The sequence below is a fragment of the Trachemys scripta genome, chromosome 6, assembly GCF_013100865.1.
Source record: "Trachemys scripta elegans isolate TJP31775 chromosome 6, CAS_Tse_1.0, whole genome shotgun sequence".
NCBI lineage: Eukaryota > Metazoa > Chordata > Testudines > Emydidae > Trachemys > Trachemys scripta.
This window is the reverse complement of record NC_048303.1, coordinates 13,540,849-13,562,232: the sequence shown is the minus strand read 5'-3', so window position 1 is coordinate 13,562,232 and position 21,384 is coordinate 13,540,849. Positions and strand designations below refer to the sequence as shown.

General features: G+C 41.1%; 1 protein-coding gene across 1 annotated transcript in view; it reads left to right on the top strand.

Annotated features, from left to right (window-relative positions):
• The window catches only part of MYO5B (myosin VB), a 395,508-nt gene that overhangs the window by 273,767 nt on the left and 100,357 nt on the right, over positions 1 to 21,384 (top strand). Inside the window, exons 15-17 of the mRNA XM_034774043.1 lie at positions 2,075 to 2,232; positions 4,682 to 4,768; positions 21,272 to 21,383. Of these exons, the coding sequence (XP_034629934.1) occupies positions 2,075 to 2,232; positions 4,682 to 4,768; positions 21,272 to 21,383 (357 nt within the window). The remainder of the gene's footprint in view (positions 1 to 2,074; positions 2,233 to 4,681; positions 4,769 to 21,271; position 21,384) is intronic.

Below are 21,384 nucleotides of genomic sequence, written 5' to 3'. Positions count from 1 at the left end.
TATGTGTGTATATATATCTCCTCAATATATGTTCCATTCTATATGCATCCGAAGAAGTGGGCTGTAGTCCACGAAAGCTTATGCTCTAATAAATTTGTTAGTCTCTAAGGTGCCACAAGTTCTCCTGTTCTTCTTATTGTGTTTAACGTTAGTCAACTAGGAGGAAATTTTCAAATGGAAGTTGGGTATCTAGCTCTTATTTGTGCCTTTGAATGTTTCCCTTCTAAATTCTTATTTAAGCACCTAAACAAACGTAGACCGAATTTCAGCGTTGCTGAACAGCCATAGACCCATTGGCTTCCAGTCTGAAAATCATATCCTTTCTATTTTCAAAGTGCTATAGAAATGTTAACTCAGTTTTTCCCAACATTGGGGTTAGATAAGCAAGTAATTGTATGTGTGATTTATAAATGAAGAAATTGAGGCAATGATTTTCAAAAGTATGAGCCTAAAGTCAAGTTCCTAAATCCACATTTAGGTACTTAAATAGGTAGCCTCATTTTCAAGCTCCCAATGACTTCCTCCATGGAACACTTTTGATTTCAGTGGAAATTGCTGGGTGCTCAGGCCACGTGTTTAGGTGCCTAAATATGGACTTAGATGGCTAGTTTAAGCTCTTCTGAAAATGTTGGCCTAATTGACTTGCTTAAGAGCATACATTGAGTCCATGGCAGAACTCGTGAATTATAGCTCCTGGTCCCAGGCCATGTTCAATCCACTAGACCTTTCTGCCTCCCAAGTCAAGAAAAAAAGAAGTGAGTGGTGAATTTATTATTATTATTTCCTTAATTTTTAGTTATTCATTGATCCAGCTAAAGTGAGAAGTGGTAACAGCTTCATCTGTGTGATCTTTTATTCTAGAGTATTTTTATTTATGTAGGTATTTATTTTTAGTGTAGTGAAATGTAAAGAGTGGTTACAACTACAATTCCAAGTAGCTACACCCAGGAGTTGTGTTCGTAACTCCTACCTTACATTATACTGAAAGTTGTTTAACGTTAAGATTGGAATGCCAAGTTCTTGACGTCATAGACCCCAGAGCATTTTTTTGCTAGAGAAGAGAGAGTTAACTCAAGTAACTTGGCCAAATGTTATTTGGAGTGACTATCATAGAATCATAGAATATCAGGGTTGGAAGGGAGCTCAGGAGGTCATCTAGTCCAACCCCCTGCTCAAAGCAAGACCAATCCTCAACTAAATCATCCCAGCCAGGGCTTTGTCAAGCCTGACCTTAAAAACCTTTAAGGAAGGAGATTCCACCACCTCCCTAGGTAACCCATTCCAGTGCTTCACCACCCTCCTAGTGAAAAAGTTTTTCCTAATATCCAACTTAAACCTCCCCCACTGCAACTTGAGACCATTGCTTCTTGTTCTGTCATCTGGTATCACTGAGAACAGTCTAGATCAATCCTCTTTGGAACCCCCTTTCAGGTAGTTGAAAGCAGCTATCAAATCCCTCCTCAATCTTCTCTTCTGCAGACTAAACAATATAATCTACTGACACAAAGTTCCCTGTATAGTTTAGTTGGAGAGGTTATTTGACTCTTCCTATGCTGAATAGTGTTACGGGTGAAGACTGATTGCTACGTTCCACCTGCAAGGTGACTACAGTTTAGAGCAGGTGGCTGCATTTCAGAGAGATCTCTTTATATAGAGTATAAATTGCTTTGGGATCCTCCAGGATGAAAGTTGCTAACATTGCTATTATTTATTATTATTAAAATTGTACCCCCTTGGATTCCTGTCTGGAGTGAGTGACAGGTTAAACTTCTGCTCTTTTTCCTGTTGGTATTAGAATGGATAACTCGCTGTGGACTTGACAGCACTGCTGAGTTTAAAAATGCGGAAAATAGCAGAGGTATATTTCTTACACTGCTTTAGCACAGTTGAGCAATTTAAAAATTGTTCATGAATTCTTGATCTCCAGATTGAAACATTAGGGGCATTCAGAATCCCAACATACATATAGGGACCTGTTCTCCCCTTGATGAGCAGTGTCACCTTACCACACGCAGTTAGGATAGTGCCTGAAATAAACAGATGCTACCCAGAGGCATCTGTATGTTTCTGTAAGGTTGACCATCAAAATAGTGCATGGATAGTTTCCAAACCAAGAACCTTACAGGGCCAGAATGTGGCAATTCGTGGTACTAATGGTGCTGAGAATTATGGGGCTGTTTCTGAATTTGGAAAAATTTGTATTTGGGAAAAAGCAGATGATATAGTCATAACGTATGATGATGAAAACACTCTTTCCATTCCACTGGTATCTCAGGAGGATGTTAAACAGCAGCTATTAAAATTAGACCCTTTTACATCAGCAGGTCGAGATAACTTGCATCCAAGAGTTTTAAAAGAGATGGCTTAGGGCCTCACTGGACCATTTAATGTTGATCTTCAATAAGTCTTGGAGAACTGGGGAAGTTCTAGAAGACTGGAAGAAAGCTGCTGATGTGCCAATATTTAAAAAGGGTAAACGGGATGACCTGGATAATTACAGGACTGTCAGTCTGACATTGATCCCAGGCAAATAATGGAGCTGCAGATACAAGACTTAATCAATATAGAGTTAAAGGAGGGTAATATAATTAATGCCAATCAACATAGGTTTATTGAAAATAGCTCCTGTCAACAAATTTGATATCTTTTGTTGATGAGATTATAAGTTTGGTTGATAAAGTTAACAATGTTGATGTAATAGACATAGACATCTGTAAGGCATTTGACTTGGTACCTCATTTTTCTCTTTTAATCAAAATATTGTGATCTAAAATTAACATGGCACACATTAAACAGATTAAAAGATGGCTAACTGATAGGTGTCAAAATGTAATTGTAAATGAGGGATCATCACGGAGCGGGTGTGTTTCTAGGTCTCGCAGGGATCAGTTCTTGGCCCTACTTTATTTAATATTTTTTTATCAATTAACTTGAAGAAAACATAAAATCATCACTGATAAAGTTTGCAGATGACACACAAATTGGGGGACTAGTAAATAATAGAGGACAGGTCACTGATACAGAATGATATGAATCACTTGGTAATCTGGGCGCAAGCAAACAATGTGCGTTTTTAATGTGGCTAAATGTATACATCTATGAGCAAAGAACATACATATAGGGTCATACATATAGGATGAGGGACTCTATCCTGGGAAGCAGACACTCTGAAAACGGTTTGTGGATTGTGATAGATAATCAGCTGAACACAAACTCCCAGGGTGACATTCTGGCCAAAAGGAGTAATGCAATCCTTGGATGCATAAATGAGAATCTCGAGGAATACTGTGTGCAGTTTGGTCGCACAAGTCCAGAAAGATGTTGACAAATTGGAGAGGATTTGGAGAAGAGCCCCAAGAATGCTTACATGATTAGAAAACATGCCTCATAGTGATAGACTTGAGGAGCTCCATCTATTTAGTTTAACAAAGAGAAGGGTAAGGAGTGACTTGTTTACAGTCTGTAGCTACCTATATGGGGAACAAATATTTAATAATGGGCGCATTAGTCTAGCAGACAAATCTATATAATATGATCCAATGTCTGGGAGTTGAAGCTAGACAAATTCAGATTTGAAATAAGGTGAAATGTTTTTAACAGTGAGGGTAATTAACTACTGGAACAACTTACTGGGGTTGTGGTGCATTCGTCATCACTGACAATTTTTAATCAAGATGAGATGTTTTTCTAGATGTGTGCTAGGAATTATTTTGGGGAAGTTCTATGGCCTGTGATATACAGGAGGTCAGACTAGATGATCACAATTGTGCATTCTGACCTTGGAATCTATGAATCTCTGCTCTATTGCACCTGTTTTACCCCAGGGCAGTCCCACTGAAATGCAGTGTCTGGTGCCAAAGAGTGGAGAATCAGGACCTTCGTGTGCACATGGTGTGGAAAATGGACTCTGTCTACTATGCTTGTTCTGTATGAACACCGGCTGATCTCAATGTGGGTTCAGTGCCCAGAACCAGAATAGAATATGGCTCTGTGCCGTCTAAGATAGCAAAGTTCCATTGGAACGAAGATTAAAGCTCCTAAACCACATTAAATTCATATGGTTTCCAAAGCCAGTTAAGTGGGATCTGATCATTACTTTGTTTGGTATTAATTGTAATAGTATTGATTGTATAGAAAGGTTTTTCATATTGAAGTTGGTGGTGTCTTCCTTAAGTTTTTCATTGTCCTTTACAGCAGAGCCTTATTACGCGGTTGTTACAAAATGTAGCATCTTATAGACCTCAGATGAATGGGTTTTCTGGCTATGCAGAAAAGCACCTTGTACTGTTTATCATAGGTTATGCAGTGGTGCAGTCATCACATCCTTCTTTCTGCCCAGTGATGTCTTTCTGTTAGCCAGCAACTCAGCTCTTTCTCCTGAAAACCTTTAACAGTGCTGCATAAGTCACAGGTTAATCCACCTGCTCAAAGAATTCCAATCAAGGAGTTCCAGGCTACAGCAAATTGAGCTCTCCCAACATGCAGGAGAACGTAAATGGCAGAGTTTCTTTCTGTACGTGCTGTGCATATAAGCAGAAATGAAACCCAGCTGTATTGGAAAGGTTGCCAATGTAAATATTCTTGTCATTGCCTGCGGATACTCTGCTGCTAGGTTTCTTTTCATTTTGTGCATGGAGTGGGAAACTGTGCTCATCTGTATCATCATAACATGTAATTGCAGATTTGATCCAAAGAGAGCAGTCCAGCAGTTAAGAGCCTGTGGTGTGTTGGAGACCATCCGTATCAGTGCAGCTGGCTACCCATCCAGGTATTGTACTGCCAAAGATACCTTGTGTTATACTATGTCACATGCTTTATTCAGTGAATTTGGCACCTGGAAGGGAAAAAAGCAGTGTTTCCTTTCAAAAAGATGTTTGTTTTACAAAAATCCCACCAGCTCCTGAAATCTTCAATTCTGAGAAGTTCATTGGCAAGCCACAAGCTGAAATATAAACCAGCCATAGAGTATGTTCTGTTTATTGAGCTCAGAGTTACACTTGGTGCTTTCAACCTGGCACTGAGAAATAATTTCACATGGTGATGTTAATTAGCAAGGAACCATGAACAATAAAATCTTCAACAATGCTGTGTGTGGATAGTAAGAAATTGATAGGAATCTGGATTTGATCCCATATGGAGATGGACAATAAGAAACAGTAATGGTGTTTTTCCCAGGCTGGTTATAGTTCTAAACGTGTTATTCTTGTTCAGAAGTAAATGTTGCCTATAAGGAAGGATTCCCCCCACAGCCACCAAAGCTCACTCTAGAAAAGGTCCCCACAGGGCCTACATGTATTGCTTTGTTTTTAGGCTTCAGACACTTGCTATAATAGCAATTGCAGCCAAAAAATGTAGATGTTTGTTTCAGTGTATGCACATGGAGGGAATGAATCTTTTAAACCATTGTTCTAGTCCACATATCATAAGAATATCAGGCATCAAACTTTTTGCATAAAAATAAAGGAAGAAAGGTGGGAGGTAATTGAGCCTCATTGATAAGATTCGAGCTTCAAATGATATTTTAGAGCCCAGTAAATTCAAAAGCTGAAACTCTAAATCAGGCCTGAAGATGACAAGGGCAAATAATTTTGAAAATGCATCAGGTCTGCTTTATTGCGGAGCAGTTTTGTGTTAATATCAGCGTAGCGATCAGCCTTTTTATATAGAACAAAGGACTTAAAAGTATGCTTCCAAAATAGTCAATTAACTGGGATGTTCAATGCCCTGTCACTGTCCTTTTGGAGAAATGTGCTGCCTGAAAATTCACTCTCAACCCTTGCATGCTTATGAGCTGCAAGAAATAGATCCTGAGAATTTATGCCAGCTCTTATAGTAGCAGCACTGCCAATTATTTAATCTTCCTGGTGCTTTCTGACATCCAGAAGGAATCCCCGCCACACCTTTGGACAAACAAATACTGAAAACAGGAAGGCCTGCTGTCTGCTCTAGTTCACTCAGATGGATCTTTATGGAAAAATCCTGTAGAAATTGAGAAAAAATTGTATCTTTTCCATGAAACTTTAGAAGCATGCTGTAGAATGTAATAGAAATTTACATCCCTTCTCTAGAATTTATAAAAGGTGGTGTAACCCTAACTGTTGGCTCCACCCTATTCAATTCTCTAAGACTTTTCCATAAAGGGATCTATATCAGCTACTGGTAAGATGAGGATGCCTAAATTTCTGTCATCTCTAAGATTAAACAATGGGGGAAATAACTCAAAATGAGCCAAGCACCTTTAAAATCATGTTTATGTGACGGCATCAGTAGGGCCAAATCCTGCTTCTGCCCTCCTATGTGTGGAAGGCCCTAAGACCTAGTGGAACAGCCAGGGTTTCTTTATGAACGGGGACACCAAGGGGAGTACATGCTGCCAGCAAGCCACGTGGTATGTTCTGCAGCATAGCAGAGGGATCTTAGTTCTGTGACTACACTCAGGGCCGGCTCCAGGCACCAGCTGAGCAAGCTGGTGCTTGGGGCGGCAGACTGTTCGAGGCGGCATTCTGCCCAACCCTAGGGTGGCATGGCCGCTTTTTTTTTTTTTTTCCTTGTTCCTCTCCGGCCGTCCTGTAGGGGGCGGCGGCGCGGAGAACCAGAGCGCCCTGCAGGGCAGTCCTCTTCCTTCCCTCCCCGCCGACCGGAGTGGAGCCCTCGCGGCAGGCGGCAGGAGGCTGCGCAGCGGGTGGGGCCGCGTGGCAGTGCCCCTGCTGTAGCCCTGGCCGCCCCCCTCTCTCTCTCTCTCCCCCGCCCGCTCCTTTCCCCTCCCTCCCCCCCCAAGCCGGTCCCCCTGCACCCGCGCTCCGGCCGCGCCGCAGGTTTTTTTGTTTTGTTTTTTTCTTTGCCGTTCTGGCTGCCCTGGGGTTTTTTTTTGTTTTTTGTTTTGCTTGGGGCAGCCAAAAAGCCAGAGCCAGCCCTGCCTACACTGATCAGCTGGCATAAATACTTACCCGGCGCAAATGGATCTCTGAATTTATGGTTGCACATGGGTTCTCTTAGTGGCTTCAGAGCAGCTTCAGTGGTTCTCTGTTTCCAGTGATTGAAGGAGAGAATTGATTACCTCCCCCCCCAACAGAAATCCCTTGTATAAGGCCTGATTTCTCCAGTTTTACACTAGGTGTCCATCATTAGGCCCATGCAGTCTAGTCTATAAGAGTCTTTAGATGTGTTTATCTATTTGAAAAAGATATAAAAAATATTTATTTGTAACTGAACTTTAGTAGTTCCTAAAGGCCCAGACAGAGATCAGGGGTCCCTTGTGAGAGGCGCTGTACACACACAACAGCTCTTACACTGAAAAACTCACAAGGCAAAGAAAGCTTTAGCCTCATATCAAACGGTCCTGCAGTGACTCAAGAGCATGAGTACCAAACTCAGGGCAGACTGTAAGGAAGCGACACACAAGCCCTCAGATTGGTGGTGAGTTCTGTACGTAGATTTCACCAACCAAATGTCAAGTTTAAACTCTTCAGGCACTGTGCCAGCCTTACCATGGAGTCACAGGCAGTCCCTTGGGTACTCCGTCTGTCTTGCCACCCAGGTAAGCTTACTTTTGTAACAGATGCTCCTTTACACCAAAAATCACAGCAATATTCAGGTTACTCCCAGTCCCAAAGGACCAGCCATTTACCCCAGGTCAATTGCACTTTAGCTCTTACACCAAAGACAATGCTTTTAGCCAATCCTGTAATGAACTATCTAAAGATTTATTATATAGGAAAAAGAAACGAGAGTTATTTACAAGGTTAAAGCAAGTAAACATATATACACAAATGAGTTACACTCAAGTATCAAAAGGTAATAGACGCTTCTGTAATAAGCAAGCTTTGTATGTCCTTTAGGGCTAACTCTAGCTAAGCAGCTGGGGATCCCTTGCTTATGCCTAGAAACCTTGCCCCACAGAGTCCAAGAAGCAATGGTATTCCCTTTCTCCCCCCCACCCCCTTCTGCTTTAAGCTGCAAACTCAGCTAATGGGAGGAATTCGCTTACAAGACTCATCTTAATGGAGTGGGGGGAGTAAACAACAAAGTCTTTTGTCCTCTTTAACGTTCCACTCTAGTCCCTCTGGTGTCGATGGGCCTTCCTTGTCGGACAGGACATAACACCTTTTGTTGGAGACCAGCATTTCACACTAGTTAATGTCTCCCTCCTGTCTGCTGATTTACACAGTTACAGAGGCTTACAATGTAAACGCTGACATACTACCCTACAGTATGGGATACAGATACTATAACTGAGATTAATATATGCAGCAACTCTCAAGCATTCAATAAAGTCTAAACACATTCTTATAATGCTAATGCCTATTTTAACAATGCTAATACACAGGTGAGCCAGATTGGTTCCAGCTATGTATTTGTCAGCATTCCACTGGGCTGGCACCTGGACAGTTGCGATTTTGGTTATGAGCACTTCTTTCCCACTTCTTTCGTGGTGGATAATTTTTTAATACATGGAGCATCCAAATCTTCCTCTTGTCTGACGTTATTGGTCTACTCTAAAGAGGTGAAAGACCGGGCAGCTCTTCAGTTTTCTATCCTCTCCACTTTAGGGTTCAGGACACTTATGATACGTCTACACTGCAATTTGGAGTGAGCCCCCTTCTTAGATTCTGAGTCTGAGCTCCAGCCCAAGCTGCAACTTGAAAGCACTGTCTATACAGCTGTTCTGTCGACCTGGGCTCTGGCAGGCTTACTCCTACTTGCTCCAAAATGCTGTGTAGACATACCCGTAAGGGACAATGTGAGAATGTTTTTCCTTGCTGCTGTCTTAACATTTCTTGAAGGTGAATATGTACAGTAGTATCTCTTTGCTATATACAGGATAGTAGCTTCAAGTTGTGCAAGTTTTTTATTTTTATCATCCTCATTAGATATTCACATTAACTGACAAGCAAGACCAAAAGATTCTATATCCTAATGAAAATCCCCAGGTAGTGAGTAATCTGTACATTTGAACTGACTCTATGAATTAATTAGGCAAATGTTACTTAAAATCTAAATCTCATACCCCTGGAAATGTAATAATTTTTTATTATTCCTTTTGGTTTCAGCTTCACGTAGTTACTTTCATGACTTTAAGCACAGCATAAAATCACAATGAGTTTTATAAGTGTAATATCTAGAGTGCATGATTTCAAATTGAAGACATTTTCTGCTAAATAAATGATAGGGAAGAGGTCATTGCTAGAAGCTTGATCTTACAACCCTTTAGTTCCAATCCTACATGACTAAACTCCATTCGAAATAGCCGTGCAAAATTTTAAATCCTTGAACTGCAAGATGTTTGCATTTCGTTTAGGATTTGCAAAAATATCTTTTAGAATTTTTCTCAAAATAATAAGAAAAAATGCTAATTTTCACATTTCCATGTATAACTGAACACTTTAGAGTCATAGAATCATAGGACTGGAAGGATCTTGAGAGGCTCTAGTCTAGTCCCCTGCACTCAAGGCAAGACTGAGTATTATCTAGACCATCCCTGACAGGGGTTTGTCTAACCTGCTCTTAAAAATCTCCAATGATGGAGATTCCACCACCTCCCTAGGCAATTTATTCCAGGGCTTAACTGCCCTGGCAGGAAGTTTTTCCTAATGTCCAACCTAAACCTCCCCTGTTGCAATTTAAACCCATTGCTTCTTGTCCTATCCTCAAAGGCTAATGGGAATATTTTTTTCTCCCTCCTCCTTGTAACAACCTTTTATGTACTTGAAAACTGTTACCATGTCCCCTCTCAGTCTTCTCTTCTCCAGACTAAACAAACCCGATTTTTTCAGTCTTTCCTCAGAGGTCATGTTTTCTAGCCTTTTAATCATTTTTGTTGCTCTTCTCTGGACTTTCTCCAATTTATTCACATCTTTCTGAAATGTGGTGACCAGAACTGGACACAATACTCCAGTTGAAGTCTAATCAGTACGGAGTAGAGCGGAAGAATTACTTCTTGTCTTGCTTAAAACACACTCCTGCTAATACATCCCAGAATGATGTTTGTTTTTTTGCAACAGTGTTATACGATTGACTCATATTTAGCTTGTGATACACTATAACCCCCAGATCCTTTTCTGCAGTATGCCTTTCTAGGCAATTTCCCATTTTGTATGTGTGCAACTGATTGTTCCTTCCTAAGTGGAGTACTTTGCATTTGTCCTTGTTGAATTTCATCCTATGTATTTCAGACCATTTCTCCAGTTTTCCAGATCATTTTGAATTTTAATCCTATCCTCTAAAGCACTCTCAATCCCCCCCCAGCTTGCTATCATCCACAAACTTTATAAGTGTCCTCTCTATATGCCATTATCTAAATCACTGATGAAGATATTGAACAGAACAGGACCCAGAACTAATCCCTGCGGGACCCCCTCATTATACTCTTCCAGTTTGACTGTGAACCACTGATAACTACTCTCTGGGAAGGGTTTTCCAACCAGTTATGCACCCACCTTATAGTACCTCCATCTAGATTATATTTCCCTAATTTGTTTACGAGAAGGTCATGTGAGACATTATCAGAAGCCTCACTAAAGTCAAGATGTACCACGTCTACCGCTTCCCCCCCCATCCACAAGGCTTGTTATCCTGTCAAAAATGGCTATTATGTTGGTTTGACATGATTTGTTCTTGACAAATATATGCTGGCTGTTTAGTTATCACCTTATTATTTTCTTGGTGTTCACAAATTGATTGCTTAATTATTTGCTCCATTATCTTTCCTGGTACTCAAGTTAAGCAGACTGATCTGTAATTACCTGGGTTGTCTTATTTCCCTTTTTATAGATTGGCACTATATTTGGGCTTTTCCAGTCCTCTGGAATCTCTCCCATCTTCCATGACTTTTGGAAGATAATCACTAGTGGCTAAGATATTTCCTCAGTCAGTTCTTTGAGTATTCTAGGCTGTATTTCATCAGGCTCTGATGACTTGAAGACATATAATTTGTCTAAGGAATTTTTAACTTGTTTTTTCCCTATTTTAGTCTCTGATCCTACCTCGTTTTCACTAGCATTCACTATGTTAGATGTCCAATTGCTACTAACCTTTTTGGTGAAAACTGAAACAAAAAAAGTCATTTAGCACTTCTGCCATTTCCACATTTTGTGTTATTTTTCCCGCCTCATTGAGTAACGGGCATACCCTGTCCTTGGTTGTCTTCTTGCTTCTATTTGTAGATGTTTTCTTGTTGCTCTTTATGTCTCTACCTAGTTTAATCCTGTTTTGTGCTTTCTAATTTTGTTCCTATATACTTGTGTTACTTGTTTATAGTCACCCTTTGTCATTTCACCTAGTTTCTACTTTATGTAGGACTCTTTTTTGAGTTTCAGATCATTGAAGATCTGCTGGTTAAGCCAGGGTGGTCTCTTGCCATATTTCCTATCTTTCCTATGCAGTGGGATAGTTTGCTTTTGTGCCATTAATAATGTCTCTTTGAAAAACTGCCAACTCTTTTGAACTGTTTTTCCCCTTAGAATTGCTTCCCATAGCATCTTATCTACCAACTCCCTGAGTTTGCTAAAGTCTGCCTTCTTCAAATCCATTGTCTTTATTGTGCTGTTTTCCCTCCTCCCATTCCTTAGGATCATGAACTCGACCATTTCATGATCACTTTCACCTAAGCTGCCTTCCACTTTCAAATTCTCAACCAGTTCCTCACTATTTGTCAAAATCAAATCGAGAACAGTCTCTCCCCTAGTAGCTTTCTCCACCTTCTGAACTAAAAAATTGTCTCCAATACATTCCAAGAACTTCTTGGATAATTTATGATCTGTTTTCCATCACCACGAAGTCCTGTGCTTTGGATGATTTTGTTAGTTGTTTAAAAAATCCACCTCCTTCTCTTCTTCCTGGTTAGGTGGTCAGTAGTAGACCCCTACCATGACTTGTTTTTTATCCTTATCCATAGATTTTCAACAAGTCTGTCTCCTATTTCCATCTCAACCTCAGTCCAAGTGTATACATTTTTAATATACAAGGCAACCTTTCCTATATTTTGCCAACATTTCATTACAGGGGGTATTTCTGGGAGTGAAAAGTCTTGGAAAGAAATAGCCAATATTTTGACATTAAATTTTTTGCTTTTGTCACTGTGGCACTCCCATAGTCACTACTCTGAATAGGTTTTATTTGTACGGTGACTTTTCACCCAGTTCTTAAAAAGTTGAATACAGTTTTTCAGTGTTCTGCAGACCATATAAAGAAAATAATAAACTCCACAACAAGAAAGAGCTTGGCAGTTCCCCCATCTTTGATATAGGATATGCTTTGCCGTATTTATCATTTTCATGAAACACTATATTCTGCAAGTATTTGATGTAAAATGAAAATGTATCATCCAATTTGAAATGCTACGCAGTAGTTAAGAAATATGTTCATTATTATGTACATAAACCACTGTGATGAATGTGCTGTCCTAGAGAAATGAAGAGTGTATCCATCATCAGCTTTTATGTTTAAAGTATGGAACATGTCTCTCCACTATAAAACCATTTGTCTTCTTTTTAGAAGCTGGTTACAATGAAGATTAATCTAGAGAAAATAAGAATTGAAGCAATGTGTTGCTCCATCAATACTAACAAAATACTCTTTTAGGAATCTTTGAACTTGAGAACTTTATAAGACAAGACTTTATCTGTCATAGTTGTTCTCTTATCCTCTCAGCGTTTAAGTATTAATGACACCCAGTTATTAAGAGTACAACTGAATCCATAGCTAATACCGGTGGCTTGAATGAAGACATGGGCCCGGCCGATTCAGAAAGCTCAGTTGTAGTATATCTGTAAGAATTCTGTACATGGTCAATTTGTGAATGCAAGGCGTGGTCTAGTGATTTAAGCATGGATCTAGAAAACAGCTCGGACTCTGGAGCACATCTCAGAACCATCTGGTTCAGTTTCCATGCTGTACAATCTATTGAAGGTACTTTATCCTTTTTCATAGTATCTGAGTGCCTCACAGTCTTTACAACACCCCTGTGAGATACATACAAAACTGCAGCACAGACCAGGGCCGGCTCCAGGTTTTCTGCCGCCCCAAGCAGCGAAGAGAAAAAAAAAAAAAAAGCCAATCAGCGGCACTTTGGCGGCAGCTCAATCATGCCGCTCCATTCTTTGGCGGCAGTTCGGCAGCGGGTCCTCCGCTCCCTCTCTTCCTCTTCGGTGGCACTTCGGCAGCAGCTCAAAGAGGAAGAGAGGGACTGAGGGACCCACTGCCGAATTCCCGCCAAAGACCCGGACATGCCGCCCCAATAGCGGACGGAGGGCCACCCCTTTGTATTGGCCACCCCAAGCACCTGCTTCCTTCACTGGTGCCTGGAGCCGGCCCTGGCACAGATGGATCAAGTGACTTGCCCAACGTCATATGGAGAGTCTGTGTCAGAGCAGAGAATTGGACCTGGGTCTCCTGAGTCACAGGCCAGTGTCCGAACCACTAGAATATTCTTTCCCTGTGCAACATTGCTCATGATACTTGCCTGCCATGCAGAGGGTGTTTTGAGGATTAAATACTTACTATTTATTATTTAGAAAGTGCTTGGAACATATCAAGCACTATAAATGCCACATATTAGCAACAATTAACTTCCAATGTTTGTTCCTTATTCTTTACCAGGTAGAATTTCCTTTGTTCAGAGATGAGCTGAAGCGCTCATATCCAGCCTGCTGCAAATTTTGGTAATGGGGCGTTTGTATTTGACTCTCCAAACCTGTCCCAGTAGGCTTTTGTCCCAGTTCAGTTCCAAAACTGGAATTGCCCAGTTTTCTGGCTGAGGATATGAGAGAAATCTTGTGGTATTTCTGCTACTTTGGACCAAAATCGTGCAAGAACTATTTTATTTTTGGCAGCATCAAATCTGAACACCCACTCCTGACTTGTCCTTCACCACAAACTCTAAACCCCATCTCCTCAACCCAATTTGATCTATTTTTTGTTTGTTTGTTATAGGGTATGTCTACATTAGACATGTGTGGCTGGCCCATGCCAGCTGACTCAGGCTTGTGGGCTTGGGCTGAATGGGCGGCTTAATTGTGGTGTAGGCAATTGGACTCAGACTGCAGCCCAAGTTCTGGGACCCTCCCACTTCGCAAGCTCCTGGAGCCCAGACTCCAGCCCACGCCTGAACATCTACACTGCAATTAAACAGTCACTTAACCCGCACCAGAGCCCGAGTCAGCTGCCATGGGGCCTGCTACAGGTTTTTAATTGCAGTGTACTTATATCCTTAATGACGCCTCCTAGTCTGGACCGGACACATGTATTAACATGCCTAGATAGCTTTACAGCAACAACAAAAAGCTCTCCTCTGCCTTCATTTGTCTCCCTACTTCTGGTCTTCAAGTTCAATTTCTTGGAAGAATTTGTTTTCAACTTTTAAAGATCTACTAAATAGCATGCCTCAACTCAGCCATTCCAACCTAGGTGGAAGCCCTACATTGCCAGTGACAGACATGTCAAAGAGGATTTGATTTTTTCCCCTTAATCAGCAGGAATTTGTCTTGAGGTTTCTCCTTCAATAAACAAAGTCAGAGATGTATGGGTTTTGATGGCAAGGATTTCAATTAGTTTAACTCATATCTAATCTGGGGAAAATTACGCTGAAATTTTTCTATGAAATGTAACGCAAGAATAAGTGAATTAATTTTGAACAATCGTGGACCAAAACAAGTGATTGTCCAGTTTGATTTGAGTCTGGCATTTTAGACTAAACCCAGAAATTGGGGATTAACACAATTCTGTCAGCACTGACTGAATAGCAGGATTCACTTGAGCAATTGAATTCCTCATCTAGGACAGTCTGTGATGCATCCATGAGCTATGGCCGGTGTCTGCAAACATTGAGATGTTTTCAAATTCATCCTCTCGGACTTATTACCTTCAGGGAAAATAGTAAAATCCTCTCAAGAATAGCGATTAGTGTTGCCAATGCTAACTGGTTATTTTAAATGTTCACCTTTTGTGGCTTATACATAGAGCCATCCTTCCTTTACAATAATTACCAGTGTATATAATCTGTACCTTTAAGGAAGGATGTCTCTGTGTGTATGTGTATATCATATAAAACAAAAATTTGGAATCTGACTTCTGACACACATGAACATGAACCTTTAGAATTTCTGAGATCAGTTTAGCCATATATATATTACCTCATCTAGCCAGAAGCCGTTTTGGTTATCACTTAAATATTCCTGACATTTCACTTCTGCTTTTTTGTTCATCTGAGCTGTCTATTACATACTGCAATTTTGTACCAGTTTTGTGTAATACCACAGCTGCTAAACCTTACAGACATTAAACATTCATAATTGAAATGTTTCAAGGGCATCCCTATGTACGAAATAATTTTCCATAATGTGCCTTTATCTGCCTGGAAATGTCTTTAGAGAAACATGATCTGTAAAATTAATTTGGCTACAGATAGTACCTTATTTGTTTGCTGTTCTTTTATATGGGACTTTTTTAACATTCTTTCTTTTTTTGTTTGCTTTGTTAGGGTGAACATTTTCACTCTCATATTCTAGGGAATAGTTCTGGGCATTAGATCCATGGATAATTTCAGGCAGCACTAATCTGAAGGCTTAATAATTAATCGAAAGGCAAATCTGTTCTGCTATGGCATGGTAACACAAAACAAGAGGCGCTATATTCCTCACCTGCTGTTTCTAAAGTAACCCAGGGCAAAAATTACCTCAAATATGCATCCCGCATGTCCCAAAGAGTCATAGTTCCTGAACAAAGTTTACTGTTTGGTCTTTTTTGTGTTCTATAGTGTTAAGCAATGTGGATCTCTTAAATGGATTATATCATATGGCACTGGAATGTCTCCATTTGTCACTTACTCTAGGTCCTCCACTTAAACAAAACTGTGTGCTTAGCAGATGGCAGAAACCATTATGGTCTGTAATGTCAAGGTCTCCATAGTGCAGTTTGCAGCTTATCCTTGTTTCTGTGAGGTAGTTATGGTGTATCAAGTTGCTGTGGGCGGTGCACATAAACAATCTCTCCCCATGCCAAGAACCCTTAGGAGAAGAAAACATTCAGCCTATACCCAGTCAACTGTTTGTACATTGCAATAACACAACAGTTGTTCAGAGGGTTTTTTCAGAATAGCACATGTCCTATTATAGTTACTTCTACAGTTCAGTTTATAACAAATAACCCATCCGAGATGCAAACAAACAAAAACAGCCACATGCATTGTCTTTTTTCTTTTCTCTTTTTTTTTTAATGTGCTAGACAGATATTTTTAATACCAATTTCAGGCTGCAGAGAAATAAAATATTGTGGTAAATTATAAGACGTGGGGATTTTCCATTATTCAACTCCCAGACTGCAGGGACGAACACAGTTCCACCCAAGTCACATTGCCGATAATGTAATCACAGTATAATGCCCAGGTGGAGAATTCTTGGCAATTGTTGACTGGAGGTAAAACTCCCAGGCCAAGATCTTCAGAGATACTTAGGCACCTAATTCCCTCTGAAATCAGTGGAAGTTAGGAACCTAAATGCCTTTGAGGAACTGGGCTCCAATGACTTCACTGGGTTCAGGATTTTGCCCCAGGTGCCTTAACTTAGCTATTCTTTAATTCCTAGGGTGCTAGATACTTAACTGGGAAAGGAGGAAGATCAAAGAAATCTTGAGTTAGGCCACAGTCTTCCAGCTAGTAGGGTGTAGGCAGACTGCTGAGCTGAGCATTGAGAAGGGGCTTCAGGCACGCCCAGCAGTTTGCCCACACGCAAGTTGCAGGATTGGGACCCTTGTAAATTCTGCCACCCTTTTATTGGAGTGCTTAAGTTTTTTGAATCAGAGGTACTTGGGGTTGGTTTGCACTATGTTATTTTAACAGGATCAGTGAGTCTCACTTCCCTGTTTGTTTAGCTGACAGACATTCTGTCCATTTGGGAGCTGTCTTAACTCATGTTTGTCAGCCAGCCTCAAAATCATTAATCCATTTATCCTCAGATGTCCTTAACGCCCATTCTCGCCATCTCTTCCCACTCCCCATATCCTCTTTTCTAGCTGCTGCTAACTTTCTAAAAAACAAACAACATAAATCTGTTGGGTCTGAGGTTGCTCATGCTTGGTCTCAGCCCAGAGATGAATTTCTTAGGAAAGTTTGAGAAAAATCAGTTTGTCTATTTATTTTTTCAACTGTACCAGCAGGAAGGAAAAACACACTTTCACCAGTAGTTCCAATCAGAATTGCTGCCGTTACATAATCATAGTGGAAGCTAAGGACTTCAAACTGAGTTTGTTGGATGACATTCACTGTCCTTGTCTTCTCTAGGAAAAAAGGTGTGTTGTTACTTTGAGTTAGCTGACATGGTAATTAACTTGAGGTAAAATCCTAGTGAAGACAAGATACTAGTATAGACCAGGGTTGGCACGAGTGCTCTAAAAATAGCTGTGTAGACGGTGCTTTGAAATCCAGCTTGGGCTCCCCTCCAGGGCTTCAGAGCCTGAACTCCAGCGCAAGCCTCAACGTCTACACAGCTGTTTTTAGAACACTAGAGCAGCGGCTCTCAAATTGTGGGTCGGGACCCCAAAGTAGGTCGGGACCCTGTTTTAATGGGGTCACCAGGGCTGGCGTTAGACTTGCTGGGACCCACTGCCCAGGCTGAAGGCTTTGAGGGCTTCAGCCCTGGGTGGCCAGGCTCAGGTTACAGGCCTCCTGCCTGGGGCTGAAGCCTTTGGGCTTCGGCTTTGGCCCCCTTGCCCGGGGCGGTGGGACTCGGGCTTCGGCTTTGGCCCACCCACCTAGGGCAGCAGGGCTCAGGCTTAGGTCCTCCTGCTTGGGCCTGTAGTAATTTTTGTTGTCAGAAGGGGGTCGCGGTACAATAAAGTTTGAGAACCCCTGCACTAGAGCAAGTCACACTAGCATCAAGTCTGTAGACCCCGGCTGGGAGGCTTCTCTCCAGATGCAGTGTAGACATGCCGCAGGTAGTTTAACAAGAGGTCTTAAATTTCAGCTAACTTATTTAACTGCTCCTCCCTCTGAAAGTCTTGTAAAAGCAACTGTGAAACTGCTGTATCTTATTGCAGCTATCCTTAACCGAGCGTGTAAAAGGCTTGACAATGGAGCATTGCCCACCAATGAAACCAGCCTTGTGCACCTCATCTGTCAGTGCCTCACATTAATGTCTCCATCCTTTCTGACATCCTGCCCCTTTTGCAGAAAACACCCTCTCCTACTTCAGACTGACCCTTTCTCCTTCAACTCCCTCCCCAAGACCCACTACTGCAATTCTGATAAGGAAAAAGCCACTGAATACCAGCAAGTTGAGGGGGAGATGGAGATAGTTATCGCTCGCTTTATAGCAATAAAAAAGAAATGTATGTTTGTATATTGAAGCAGAATGTATTTAACTGTATCCCTACGATTTGTAAGTCACTTGTCGTCTTAGGCCCTTGGCCTGTGAACACATGAGTTCGAGAGGACTACTCATGTGCTTTCAAGTATGTGTATACGTGTTTGCAGGTTGCAGCCTTAGACTGTAAATCCTTCGGGAGGAAGGACATGCATCTTTGTATGTGTTTATACAATACCCAGCCCATTAGGGCCATGATCTTCATATAGGACTTCTTGACTCTACTGCAATATAGATGTTTGTATTAATATTCGACATGCAAAGATACAAGCTCCATGGATCTAGCAGAACTATGATACTGATCTCTTTTGCAAAGCACATTGGAATCTACGAATGCAAACCATTATATAAGAGCTTGGCATTAACTCAGTCTTAAGGTTGCCTTCCTCAGTTAAATCCCCTGTGGTTGTTAAGGTATTTCAGCTGGGACAGGGAAAGCAGTTTTTAGATATGCAATTACAACATCCTGATCTGAACATCTGGGTAAATGTGTACACCCATGTGGGTGGAAGTAGGGTAAAGATCACTAACATAAACTCAAAACTTTAAGCCTGTTTTGTGCAAACTTTCCATAACAAGTCACCTGAGACAGAGCATTGACAATTTCCATCCCAAAATTTCTTTGAGAAATAGGCTAACAATAAAGGCAGGCTAGAATGGAAAGTTCAGTGCTTAACTATGGTGGGCAATAGACATTTTCACTATTATAGATGGATTTTATTGCAGAGAATTATAGAAAATATTGAGGAACACTTTTCTTTAAAGGCATTTTCCATTTTATTTTTTACTTTGGTTTACAAACACCCATGGCAGCTTGATACTGAAATGTATTTCACTGGGGGCGAGGGGGATATTTTTTTCTGTTGCGTATGTGCAGTTTTTTTATCGGGTGGGAGGGTCACTCAGGAGCGTTGTGCTACTCGCATTTTTTTGTTCAAAATTGAGCCCTGGAATGTTTCATTTTGGTAGGGTGGAAAAAGCAGAAAGAATTGCTTGGATTTTGCATGTATATACAAAAGCATAGATCAACTTCTGGTTGCACCATGGACAGACTTCCAAATGCTCAATTCTCATTTAATGTATTCCCATTTTAAGACTCCTTTGTGGTGCCAGAGCAGTGGAAAGTGGTCGTAGTGTAAATGAGAATCAGGCCCATAGCATGATTGCTCGAGTTTAGGCAGAAGTCTGGCATTTTGGAGTTCACTCACTTCTTTTCCTGGACGTTCATTTGCATATGTTTAAAATAATTGTAGCAGCACTGGAAATGCCTGGTGTTTTCACCAAAACCCCTGGTTTTGTTGGGTTCATAACTCAGCTGTTTTAGTTTGCAGAGGGCTGAAACTTAATGGACTGTGAATCAATTTCAGATCTAATATGCAGACTCTAAATCTCATAGAGATGGCAGGAGATGCCTCTTCCTAGCAGTATAATATAGTGCCCTGATTTCTTGAATTACAGCTCTGCCACGTTTAGAGACTTCATTGTTTGTGGTGCAGAGCCTTCCAAACAACCTGCTTTACCTGTCCCAAGCCAAACATCTAATAACAGCCGGGAGAGCAGCCAAGTTCGAGCATGTGCCTTAAAGGCCTGAACTCTCAACATGAGAAGTGTTCTAATGTATATGCATCCGAGTTTGGAAACAAAAGCCAGGCAAGAACTATGTTCAATGTGTTCCATGCCATATACTGTGTTTGCTTTTTAATTTCTCCTCAAAATATGCACATAACGCATGTCAACAGCTATAGAAGATACCCACATGTGTCCAGGGGCAAAATGGTTCTTGCTCTTAAGTGATTTCATTGGAATGCAGTAGACTGGTGGTCAGGGGAATAGAACTGAAGTGTTCCGCAGTGGTTCCACTCCAAACCAAGGTCTTAGCAAAGGAGCTTATGGGAGTGCAGATAAAAGAAGAGGTTCTATAGCAAATCTGGATTGATGATAGACACAATGCATACAGTCTGAACAAATAATGACAAATTTCTGTAGGGCTCAACCTGGCCATCCTAATGCAGGCCAAACACCCATCAATCTGAATCAGTTCCCAGCCTAAGGACATGCAGGATCAGGCAACAAAATATTACTTGCAGAAAAATATTTGAAAAAAAAACATGTGGAAGTCCAATGGTGAGATAGTGGCAAGTGTGATTAGAAGAAGTTGTAGGCCCAATTTTTATATAACAAAATCCTTTGGCATTTTCGGACAGTGGTTACCTCAGGTGGTTGACCGGCATGTGTCATGATGTTCGGTGCAACCTGATTTGTCTTATTTTACATCTGTCTCTCAATGTGGGGTACTTTTTTGGCTGAATGGTATTTCCATAAATCCCTCTAATGCAGATACTGTAAATTGTAATTCTGCAATCCTGCTATGGCAATGCTTTCCGGTTAGAAGGAGGAAAGGTTCTTGTGGTTGTTTGGGCATCGTCGGCACCAAATTGCGTGTGTCTGTGTCATAATCAAGCAGGAAACTTTCTGGAACACTTAAAATGAGAGAGGAGCCTTAACATTTAGACCCAAATTCGAGTTAGGCTGGTGATTGCATTCAACACCAAATCAGGGCCGAGGTTGAGGTTCACATGAATGGGTGCAGAAATCTGGCTAGCTGTTCTTGTGATGCTTTGGTCCCAACTGATGTAAATCTTTCCAGATCACCCATCCTGCTTTGTGATTTTAAATATACCTGATCCAGTACAAGCTGGTGGAGGGGGGAAGGAGGGAGGGGAAGCACCTTCCAACCCAGCCCAGAACCAGCGGGGGTTGGGTTCAGACCTGATTTTAAACCCCGCTCTCCCTCTCTCTCCTCCAAATATGAAAAGGTTTGGCTTCGAGGTTTGGTTTATTTAAGCTCTAATTCTAAACATTAGCTAAATAAATGAAACCCAGTGCCCTGTTTAATTTTATCTGTGCTTTGCTTTCAGGTGGTCCTACCATGACTTTTTCAATAGGTATCGAGTTCTTATGAAACAGAGGGAGATCTCTAAAAATGACAAGAAGTTGATCTGTAAAACGCTTCTGGAAAACCTCATTAAGG